This window comes from Homarus americanus, unplaced genomic scaffold, assembly GCF_018991925.1.
Source record: "Homarus americanus isolate GMGI-L3 unplaced genomic scaffold, GMGI_Hamer_2.0 scaffold16430, whole genome shotgun sequence".
Taxonomy (NCBI): domain Eukaryota; kingdom Metazoa; phylum Arthropoda; class Malacostraca; order Decapoda; family Nephropidae; genus Homarus; species Homarus americanus.
Window position 1 is genome coordinate 8,569,828 of NW_024729259.1, and position 12,031 is coordinate 8,581,858.

General features: G+C 49.2%; 1 protein-coding gene across 1 annotated transcript; it reads right to left on the reverse strand.

Moving 5' to 3' along the window:
- Positions 1-1,365: 1,365 nt before the first annotated feature.
- Positions 1,366-1,779, reverse strand: LOC121866562 (extensin-like). Its single transcript, XM_042366329.1, has one exon. It carries the CDS (start codon positions 1,777-1,779, stop codon positions 1,366-1,368), a length of 414 nt encoding a protein of 137 aa, XP_042222263.1.
- Between the last annotated feature and the right edge of the window lie 10,252 nt (positions 1,780-12,031).

The following is a 12,031-nucleotide window of genomic DNA, read 5'->3' on the forward strand; positions in this document are numbered from 1 at the left end:
GGCCAAGCGGGCCCCACTCCTAAGACAGCCTAATTCTAATGGACCCCAATTTTACGGTGTCTCAGTCCTAAAGGGGCCAGTCCTATAGGGTTCAAGTCCAACCAGGGCCCAGTTTAAATGGGCCCAATGTTAATAATCTGGTCAGGTTTGATTACGTGAGGGTCTATTAGAACTGAGGCCCAATTTGACGTCGACTAAGACAGCTACGAGGAGGAGGAGGAAGTGGGTGAGCACTTGAGCCTATAACAGAAAGACTTGACGGCATACAACACACTATCTCCTGTATAACTAACTCACACGCCTAACGGAGAATATAACAGCCAAGACAAGTGAACTGGGGGAGGTAAGAGTGAAGTGGGGGAGGTAAGAGTGAACTGGGGAGGTAAGGTGAAGTGGGAGGTAAGAGTGAACTGGGGAGGTAAGAGTGAAGTGGGGGAGGTAAGGTGAGTGGGGGAGGTAAGAGTGAGTGGGGAGGTGAGTGAACTGGGGAGGTAAAAGTGAACTGGGAGGTAGGAGTGAACTGGGGAGGTAAGAGTGAGTGGGGAGGTAAGAGTGAGTGGGGGAGGTAAGGTGAACTGGGGGAGGAAGGTGAGTGGGGGTAAGGTGAACTGGGGAGTAAGGTGAAGTGGGGGAGTAAGGTGAACTGGGGAGGTAAGAGTGGGGGAGGTAAGGTGAAAGGGGAGGTAAGGTGAAGTGGGGAGTAAGAGGACTGGGGAGGTAAGGTGAGTGGGGAGGTGAGTGAACTGGGAGGTAAGGAGTGAACTGGGGAGTGGGTGAGTGGGGAGGTAAGGTGGGTGGGAGGTGGGTGAGTGGGAGGTGAGTGGTGGGGGTGGGGTGGACTGGGGAGGGGTGGACTGGGGAGGTGGAGGAACTGGGGAGTGAAGTAGGGAGGTAAGAGTGAACTGGGGGTAGAGTGAACTGGGGAGGTAGGAGTGAACTGGGGGAGGAAGAGTGAACTGAGGGACGTTCCTTGAAGACTACCAACAGCTCAGGACTCCGTGAGTAAATATCCTGCCGGCGTGAACAAGGCTTCACTCCACAGTTTCTTGTAGAGGTTCCTAGAGCATTTTCTTTCGTAACCAAGACACAAGAACGTAACTAACTACCCCACTTTAAGACACATGAGCCCACCTCCACCCCCAAAAAAAAGAAAAGCAAACAAAACATCCCAAATGGCAGCTACAATACTCCCACTTTACCTTAACTAGAACCCTTCTCTTGAAACCTTCCTTGTGAGTGAGTGAGTGAGAGTCGGCACCGAGGTATAAGTCCTGTTTGTGAAGGCGAGCCATATACCGGGCTGGTCTGGCCTCTTGTACCATCAGTTCAGTCATTCATCTCTCGTCTTGTGTAAAGGTAATCGTATTATCCTATGGCCGCACCTAGGAGTCCTCTCGCCTTGTCATCTAATATCTCAGTATAGGATCTGGGTGTAGGATCTGGGTGTAGGATCTCGGTGTAGGATCTGGGTGGGATCTGGGTGTAGGATCTGGGTGTAGGATCTGGGTGTAGGATCTGGGTGTAGGACCTGGGTGTAGGACCTGGGTGTAGGACCTTGGTGTAGGATCTGGGTGTAGGATCTGGGTGTAGGATCTGGGTGTAGGATCTGGGTGTAGGACCTGGTGTAGGATCTGGGTGTAGGACCTTGGTGTAGGATCTGGGTGTAGGATCTGGGTGTAGGATCTGGGTGTAGGACCTTGGTGGGATCTGGTGTGGGACCTCGGTGTAGGACCTCGGTGTGGATCTCAGTGTAGGATAAGGATAATTTTTTAAACACATTCCGAGAAGCGCTCTGCCGATTTTTTGTCACGTAATTCCTTCGTATACAGCTGGGTGACGACACTTAAAATAATGAGGAGCTCTTACTGTGTGGCTGTTATATTTCTTACACAGGGGAAGGAGGGACGGGGAGATGGAGGAAGGAGGACGGGGAGATGGAGGAAGGAGGGACGGGGAGATGGAGGGGGAAGGAGGGACGGGGAGATGGAAGGGAGGAGGGACGGGAGATGGAAGGGAGGAGGGACGGGGAGAAAAGGGAGGGAGGACGGGGAGAAGAGGGAGAGGGAGAGACGGGGAAGAGGGGGGAGGGAGAGAAGGGAGAAAGTAGGAAATAGGGACGGGAGATGGGAGGAAGGAGGAACGGGGGAAGAAAGGAGAGGACGGGAAGAAGAGGGGAGGAGAGACGGGGGAAAGGAAGGAGGAGAGAATGGGAGAAAGTAGGGAAAAGGGACGGGGAGAAAGGAAGAAGGAGACTATAGATAAGTGAATTTCTTAATATATATTTTTAATCTGTTTACACATCAACTATTTACTATTATCATAATCAGAATCTCCACTTGTCAACAACTTCAGCTGTCGAGTTAAACAGTACTGAGAGAGAAGGTAACCGGGCGGTGCTGACGGGTGTCTGTGTGACTGCTACTGCTCGCTACCTACACAACTATCGTGACCGCTTATCTGATAGGACCCACACACACACACACCAACGTTATATATAAAGTATCATTTCAAACTAACAAGAGAACATACCTATTCAAGTTTCCTCAACAGTAATGGCGGGGCGATCCTAATACAAATACCCTTAAGCGAGTCGACAGCGCCTCCATAGTTAGTAACAGAGACACTGAACCATTGGTCTCTTATACCTAACGTTGAGTCACTAACAACCAGCGTTCCCGAAGGAGTAGCTGCCGAGGTGGTGTTATTGTCAGGGCCCTAAAGTTGTGTGTCCGGTGTGGGATCTTAACGCTGATGGTACCCAGAACCACACACACACAACCTGATAAACAAGACCAGTTAACGCCATGACAAATAAAAAATAAAACAAGTAACAATAATCCAGTGTAAATAATAAGGGAAACAGAGAGGAGAGAGAGAGAGAGAGAGAGAGAGAGAGAGAGAGAGAGAGAGAGAGAGAGAGAGAGAGAGAGAGAGAGAGAGAGAGAGAGAGAGAGAGGAGAGAGAGAGAGAGAGAGAGAGAGAGAGAGAGGAGAGGAGAGAGAGAGAGGGAGAGAGAGAGAGAGAGAGAGAGAGAGAGAGAGAGAGAGAGAGAGAGAGAGAGAGAGAGAGAGAGAGAGAGAGAGAGAGAGAGAGAGAGAGAGAGAGAGAGAGAGAGAGAGAGAGAGAGAGAGAGAGAGAGAGAGAGAGAGAGAGAGAGAGAGAGAGAGAGAGAGAGAGAGAGAGAGAGAGAGAGAGAGAGAGAGAGAGAGAGAGAGAGAGAGAGAGAGAGAGAGAGAGAGAGAGGAGAGAGAGAGAGAGAGAGAGAGAGAGAGAGAGAGAGAGAGAGAGAGAGAGGAGAGAGAGAGAGAGAGAGAGAGAGAGAGAGAGAGAGAGAGAGAGAGAGAGAGAGAGAGAGAGAGAGAGAGAGAGAGAGAGAGAGAGAGAGAGAGAGAGAGAGAGAGAGAGAGAGAGAGAGAGAGAGAGAGAGAGAGAGAGAGAGAGAGAGAGAGAGAGAGAGAGAGAGAGAGAGAGAGAGAGAGAGGTGCACGAACAAGCCACCCCCTGCCCACTCACCTGACGAGCTGCTGCAGGTACCCAACACAGGTGAAGGTGATTCCTCCCTCCCTCCCACTCACACAACAGGTACAGTATCTTGATTCTGATACCGCCTCCCTCCCTCCTCCTTTTCCCTCACTCCACATTTTCTCTCTCACGGTGTTGGATGATACCACACGCCTATAATCAAATGGTGAATGTGTCAATTTTATATTGATTTTGTTGTTGTTTAATCCCAGGTTAATTCAGGATGGTCGGGGTCATTAACTAACAGAGGTACAGATTTAACAACGGATGAAGTCTTTACAACAAGTCTATTTACAATCTGTTTGAACATCAGTTAGTTTAAGTTGAGGATGTTAATAGTTTCCATCCGTACTAAATAGTGAGTCATTATCACATCTGAGACTTTGGGTGCCATGTGACTCTTGACAACACCCACACACACACACAAAAGCCACCCAGCCGCAAACACCTACCCACACATCCACCTCCACCCCCCCACCCACACACACAGCTTCTCACAATACAGCAGTACAATTTCTACCTGTAACTTGAGGCAAAATGCACAAGAGTTTCGTCAGCAGTAGAGACGAGACCATGGCGGTATTTCCTGGGGGTGTGTGACAGGACCCTCCCACGACCTGAGGGCTGGAGGCAACCCTTGCAATTTACACCGAACGCATGGACAGCCTCGCCACACTCCCATTACCAGTACATAAATACACAGTTCAACATCACCTAAACATTACACACTAATTCATTTCACCTCACGATTAAACATCCTTAACTGACAGTCTAAACTAATTTAACCTAACCTAACCTAACCTAACCTTAACTGACAATCTAAACTAATTTAACCTAACCTAACTTAATCCAACCTAATCAACGTAACCTAAATAAATTTCACTTAACCTAACCTATTCTGACCTGACCTAACCTAACCAAACGTAACTTAACCTTATTTCACTTAACCTAACCTAATCCAATCTTCAGGTGATCCTCTCAAATGTCAGTCTGCAAAAGTGGGCAAAAGTTCCCCCGTCGACCAAAGCCAACAGACGACCGTAAGTCAGTACAGTAATGATAGAAAGTGTTGGTTATTAAAGTCACCTGAGATATTGTTGTCCATATACGGCGAGTCAGGACTGAGTCACGGACACACGCACGAAAGAAATAACGGACAGACGCACGGACACACAAACGGACGGAAAGGTATAATTTAATCCCTAAGGCGGGGCACCACAAAACCCATCCCATGTTCCTGATATGGTCACTAAACACACCTCTACTCTACAGTTCACTACACTACACTACACTACACTACCTTCATGTTGTGGGAGGACCATGTGTGTGTGTGTGTGTGTGTGTGTGTGTGGTGTGTGTGTGTGTTGACCAACAACACCCCAACAGTGAACCTTAAGACAAGTCCTAAGGAAAAATTCACCTGTGTTGAGAGACGCATCTTCCCCAGCCCAGGTGAGAGTTGGTACAGTATTAAAGCTCCATCTTAAAAAGGCCCACAGGTGACATGACACCTGTGATTCTCGTTCGATAAACATACTATTAAAACACACACACACACACACACACACACACACACACACACACACACACACACACACACACACACACACACACACACACACACACACACACACACACACATTAATTAACTTCTATCTTTACAATTTTATTTAGTCTTTTCCATTTGGGGAGGAATTGCAACTTGGAGGAAGGAATGAGGAGGAAGAAGAGGAGGAGGAGGAGGGGGGAAGAGGAGGTAGGAGAGGAAGGGATGTTTAAAGCTTCATCACTTTCCAGTCTAACAAAAGTTTTTATTCCTCTATAACTTTTCGTCAACATCACCAGACAAAAATTCTCTCGCGCTGCTGAATACAACGACACAATGACTGAACCCTAGAAGCTATACCTGTGAACTATACCGTAGCCAGATGGTACTGAGCTTCTAGCCAGATGGTACTGAGCTTCTAGCCGGATGGTACTGAGCTCAGAGATGGTACTGAGCTCCCAGCCCGATGGTACTGAGTTTAGCCAGATGGTACTGAGCTCCTTACTGTACCACCTGAGAAGACAACCCTTCCCTCTACTCGCCCCCCAAAAAAAAAAAGGTAAAAGGAAGTGGTTGACAACGCGGAGAGGATGTGCAGGGTGTGGTGCTCACCCCTCCCCCAGACACAACCACGGCTGAAGGCACAACAACAATAACAGTGCTCGTCGTGGCTCTTGTTTATGCATGAAGGCACCTGAGCGGAATCTTGTACCGCTACTAATTGTCACATGTTTCATTTTGTTAGAGCGCTCCTCCACACCACACTAACTAGCACCAGCCCTAAGAGCACCTCTCTCTGTACGACACGTTCACGCCTTCCTGGCTGACATTATTCAGCTTAAGAGGTCCGCCGCCCGTCACCCGCCCACCCACAGATCACGTTCTAACATGAGATGATCAAGCTAGAAGCATCATGTGTGTGTGAAGGGTATATGTGTTGACACAGTACTGAGGTGGCAGGTTGATCCAGAGCCGGACCTGAGAGACGTATATGCGTTATTTATCTGGATATACTGATCGTTCTACATACCGGATCACCTGAAGATTAGGCACCCTGTATCACCTGAACATTAGGCACCCTTGATTATTTCACGTGAGGATTTAATGCCCTAACGCTACCCAAAACCCGCCAGGAATTATTAGAGTATTTAATCCACAGGTAAAATATGCTGAGGTGATTAATTTTCAGGTTATCCAGGGTGCCTAATCTTCAGGTGATTAAACAAGTCCTAGTAGCGTTTAGTACCCCCATTAAAACAATAATAAACACGATACACCCCAAAGTTAAATGAGGGAACGCCATGACCAGCTGTTTAAAGTGCCAAGAGTAGGGAGGAGGAGGAGGTTGGCATGTAAATTGGATCCACAGCGAATTAAGGTAAAGGTGTGAGATGTGAGTGGAAGGCGCCTCCCTCCTGTAGACGGTGGGGGGGGGGGTGAGGAGGGGCGGGGTGAAAGGGACCGGTGAGCGAGGGGGAGTCACTACCATAAACATCCTTGGGTAAAAACAAAAGCTAGTGGTAATGGGAGGAGGAAACCCAGCTACTATACATCACGCCTGACATACGGTAAATAAGGTCCCTCAGTCAGTGGCTCAGGGTAACATGCGACGGTACCTGACTTACTGCACCGCGATCACTCCCGGCCAAGACAAAAAACAACAACGTACTATTAAATAAAATTGATAGAGGGAACGAGAAATTGTATGGATTCGTTCCAAGATAATGATGGTGTAGGAGTGTTAAATATTTCAACACTACGGCTCCCTCCTCCTCCTCCTCCTCCTCCTTCTTCACGCACACAGGTGAACAAATGGGGGACTGTAATTGTGAGGGAGGACGAGATAAAGGAGGGTGTATGTCGGGTAGTGAGGCCAGGTGTGGGTAGTGATCAACGCCAAACTTAAGACCAGACAACATGACAGGTGTAAGTTGCCTTCTCGTGCCTCCTGCTAGACACACACACACACACACACACACACACACACACACTCAAACCCACACACACACACACACACACACACACACACACACACACACACACACACACACACACACACACACTCTCAAACCCACACACATGTACAGCTTCAGCGTCAGGCCTCTATTTATCTTCTTCTTTCTTCAGCCTTCGTCAAACAGCTGTGTGCTTTATCTTCAGTTACTAAGAGTATTCATCGTGCGTACATCTGTGAATCTAAACACCTACCTAACGAGTCTCCAACCTTCCTGGCAAGAATAATAACCCTCTACTACGATGACTTTTCCCTGAGTACAATATGAATTCGCCCATTGAGTAAGATAGCTTTTTTTTCCCCTGAGTACGACGACTTAACACCTTGAGTACAACAACAACGTACTCATGAGATTAAAGTCATCGTAATCAAGGGTTTAATATTGAGAAAACCTAATAAGACGAGTCACCTAACGTAAACCACCAGGTGAAATTAAGACTTGCCGAGCCTGTGAGTTTGTGGCGCCGCAATTGGTCACTGGTCACACGAGTCTGAGTTCTAACAGGTCCTAATCTGACCAAAACCAAGGAGACCAAACCCGGAGGGGAGGGAGGGGGGCTCATATGACGTGCATGAACAAAGTATTACAGCAAAGTTAACCACCCGGGACTGATACAGCTGGTTAACGTGGTACAGTAGTGTGTAGTGACCAGACAGACAGACAGACAGGCACCCTCCCACCACCCAACCCCCACCCCTTCCATCTGCTCTAACACATCTGTCATGAAGATTAACACGCTACCTCTCACACCCACTACCACCACGTGCTGCCTGACACCACTACTCTAAACCACGTCACTATCACTACTCTAAACCACGCCACTACCACTAACCGGACCCCCACAACACCTAGACAACGTCCACCATCCTATCATAACCTACAAATACATCTGCACTAACTCTCTCTCTATACCACACAGTTGACAACATCACACTACCTGTCATTCCATCATGTCACTAACCCCACCCCCTCCCCACCCATACCCCCTCCCACCCATGACTCCCCCACACCCTCCCTGTAACTGGTATGTACTAGGAGCACCTCCCTTCCTGCAGCCGCTAATTACCTGAGGGTGGCTGAGGGGAGGGTGGAGGGGTGGAGGGGAATAGGCTTGCACGGTAATGGGTGGTAGTTAGTAATGGCCGTGCTCCAAACCCTGGCATGAGGTGAACTTGGGGTGAGGGGAGAGGGAGGGAGCTGAGGGGAGTAGTTACAGGATCCTGAAGGTAAGTTTGAGTCTATTAGGATTTAAAGCCCACTTCTATACCTACAGACCGTAACACGTCAATACTGTCTCGTCTAACTTCCTAAAAAAAATGTTAGTTACCAGAGACAAACTATACTGCCATTACATAAGGTGGAACAGGTTAGGTAGGACCACTGCACCGCCTTCTGCCAGGGAGGGAGAGGTGTATATAACATCACCATCATCTTCACTACTGCCATGGCACTTACCCACAGCCACAGAGTGATACATAACCATAACCACCATCAACACTACCACAATTACCACTACTATAACAATGACTGAGACGCCAGACCCCAGCCACCACTATCCTTTACTGCTAACACGTGTTTCTCCACTAACCACTTCTTCCCCGGGGCACCATCACAGTCAGTCCTCTAGTTACTTAGTGTGGCTTAAGTCACCCACCCACCCGCCCAGAGAAGTCAGTCAGTACTGCTTGTGTGTACAATAGTCAGGTTTGTAAACATAGCGCGCCAGGCCACTAACAACCACAGCTTCCTTCCCTCGCATCAACTTGCTCAATACACACAAAAGGAGAGAGTGGATGCGTTGGTAAGACTGTTCGTCGAGCCTGGTGCCGGAATTCACTGTGGTGGTGTATGTTGGGTGGGGTGAGGGTGAGGTGACGGGTGGGTATGGGTGACACCCTTTAGTTATGTCTGCCCTCGCCCTCCTTCCCTACACACACAGGGTGGGCCATCACGAGTTGATAAGACATGATAAAACAGGTAAGTGTGACTTACCCTTCCGGAGAGAGAGCTGGTTCTCGCCCTGAGCACGGAACTCGTAGAGCGCCACGAAGAGCTGCGGGTCGCCCTCTTCTTCAGGCGCTAAGAGGTTTTTCTGGAGTGCCACTTGGTGGCGGCGGTGGTGTCTGGCTGAGGTGCGGCGGTAACTTGTGCGGTGGCGGAGACGGGCAGGGGCGCTGGCGTAGCATGGGTGGAAGCGGGTGTGGGCTGTATGGGAGTAAAGGTGGCGCCCACGTGTTGTGGTTCAGGAGGGCCCGGCCCCCCCATGGGATCCAAAGCGCCACCCCCGCTCCCACTCACCAGGTCGGGCAGGTCCGGCAATGGCCGCGCCGCCAACAGCGCCTCTGTAAGGAAACAAACATAGCATTAGTTACCTGTCAACACACAAGACATGGCGCAACACCCGTACCACCATACACTCATACATACCTGCCTTCTTACTGCGGGTGCCCACGCATGCGCCCATGCAGGGAGGAGGCTATAGCGGCCACCATACAGACACACGGTGTGCTGGACACTCGGGGGGCCACGCATGGTGACCCCTACACGGACGGAGCCCCCACCATACACCCGCATATCTTATCAACACCACCACAACACTTGACGATTTCCCCTCATGGTACAACTCTCCCCCAGCAGGCGATGGTGAAGACACAGCGGGGAACACCACCAAGTATTACAACACGAGTCACTAATGTGCGAGGGTCGGGAGAGACGCACCCCACCACCAGGCGGGTACTGGCAGCTATATCACGTTATCCTCTCTTAGCTGATACCAGCACACATACACACACACACACTGTGATCACCACGGCACTGTGATCACCACGACACACTCATCACTATTCACCATAAACACTATACACTAGCTTGATGGATTTTCATTAACACAACAAAACTTGAGCTAGGAGGCGATGGTGGTTGTGTGGTGATGGTGGTTGTGTGGTGATGGTGGTTGCGGGGTGGTGGTGGTGGTTGTTTGCGTGAGGCGAGGATGGTGGAGACAGGAGGGCGGTGAGGCGCGACCGATCACTGGGGGACGGTGCCTGCTGGCCTGCGCTACACCACCACACTCCCCACCCACCCCACACTCCTCCTCCCTCCCTCCTAATACTCCCCATGCTCTACCATTCATTCATCAAAATCTCTACTCTCCTCCCACCTCTCAACCCCTCTCTTACACACACTACATCCTCCATACTCTACTTCCTTCTCACACCACTCATATCTCCCATAACCATACCCTCATCCAACCAGTCCCTCTCACAACCTCCCATCGTCATTCTTAGGCCCCCCTATACACACACATTCTACAACTTCCTCACCACCACGACCCATCACTCACCAAGCTCTTGCTGACGCCCGCTCCCTGCGGGGTCAGGGCGGGTCATGGAGTGCATTGCTGGACCAAGTATTATTGTCATTTGTCAAGCACTCAAAGCACACGGCGAGTGATGGATGCCAAGCTTTCAGAGAAGATATCGTACTTGTCATGAAGTCTTCTGTTTCACTAAATTATAAAAGTAAAATAATAAAATGAGTCAACTGGGGAGTGTCACCCTTAGATTATTTCACCTGAAGATTCTTATCCCCAGTTTATTTCACCTATAGATTAACCACCTTAAGGCTACCTGGGAGCTTAGGATAGTTGAGGTGTTTAATTAATCGTGACGTGAAATAAACTAGGATGCCCAATCTTCAGGTGATTCAATTTTCACTACTAAATTTCAGTATTGTAAAATTCATTACTGTTTAAGACGATTACTTTAATATGTAAACAAAACCTTGATATAACACACTAGTGAAAAACATACAGCTGGTAGCAACTGTACAAGTCACGGCCATGAGAAATATTCAGTCAGTCAGTCAGTCAGAGATCCGGTGTGTTGTGTTGTCAGAATAAAGACTTTAAACTTTACTGACCCCTTAATTTATCTTAACAGGAGTCAACAGACACGGCAGGTTAACAACAGAGCCTACACGAGGGACAACAGGACTGACCACACCATGTAAACACTACTCACCACCAATGTTTGATTACTCCACACTATAACTGTACAGCCAGTTACATCACCACACGTCGAGTGAACACTGCAGACACACACGTGGTCAGGCAGACAACTGGGTGTAACTACGTGTGTGTTGTCTTTTTGAAGCACACCTTTGGGATAGCACAAAACACTGTGTATTGTATTAAGACACAGTTAACACCACCTCCATCACCCATTCACCAGCTCCTCAGCTATGACTCACTCACTCCGGCCATCAAACCAGTCAGTCGAGACCAGGAGCCACGAACAGAGTGTGTTATACGATACATTAACACACCTTTTATCTGATTTATGTCATTTTCAATAGTCCTCCCTGAGTCTCTGTTCGTTTTCTAATTCTTTGTTTACATTCGTGATGCTCAACCATCCCTCTCTCTTACCTCGACCTACCTCACTACCCTCCCCCCTCTCTCTCCCTCTCGTAACACACCTCCTTCCTTAACACCCCCCCTTCTAACACCTCCCTCCTCATCTCCATACCCCCCTGTTCTAACCCCTCCCCAAATACCATCCTAACCCTGCACCTCTCACTTCCTCCTCCTCTCACCTTCCCTCACCCCCATAACACCTCCCCCTGATCTTCCCTCACCCCCCTTACCTCCCCTGATCTTCCCTCACCCCCATAACACCTCCCCTGATCTTCCCTCACCCCATAACACCTCCCCTGATCTTCCCTCACCCCATAACACCTCCCCTGATCTTCCCTCACCCCCCATAACACCTCCCCTGATCTTCCCTCACCCCCACCACCTCCCCTGATCTTCCCTCATCCCTTAACACGTTCCCCTCCCTCTCTCACCTCCTTAAAAAACCTTCCCTCTCACTTCCTAAAACCTTTCCCTCTCACTTCCTACAACCCTTCCGTCTGACCTCCCTGACCTAACTAAACCTTAATTATA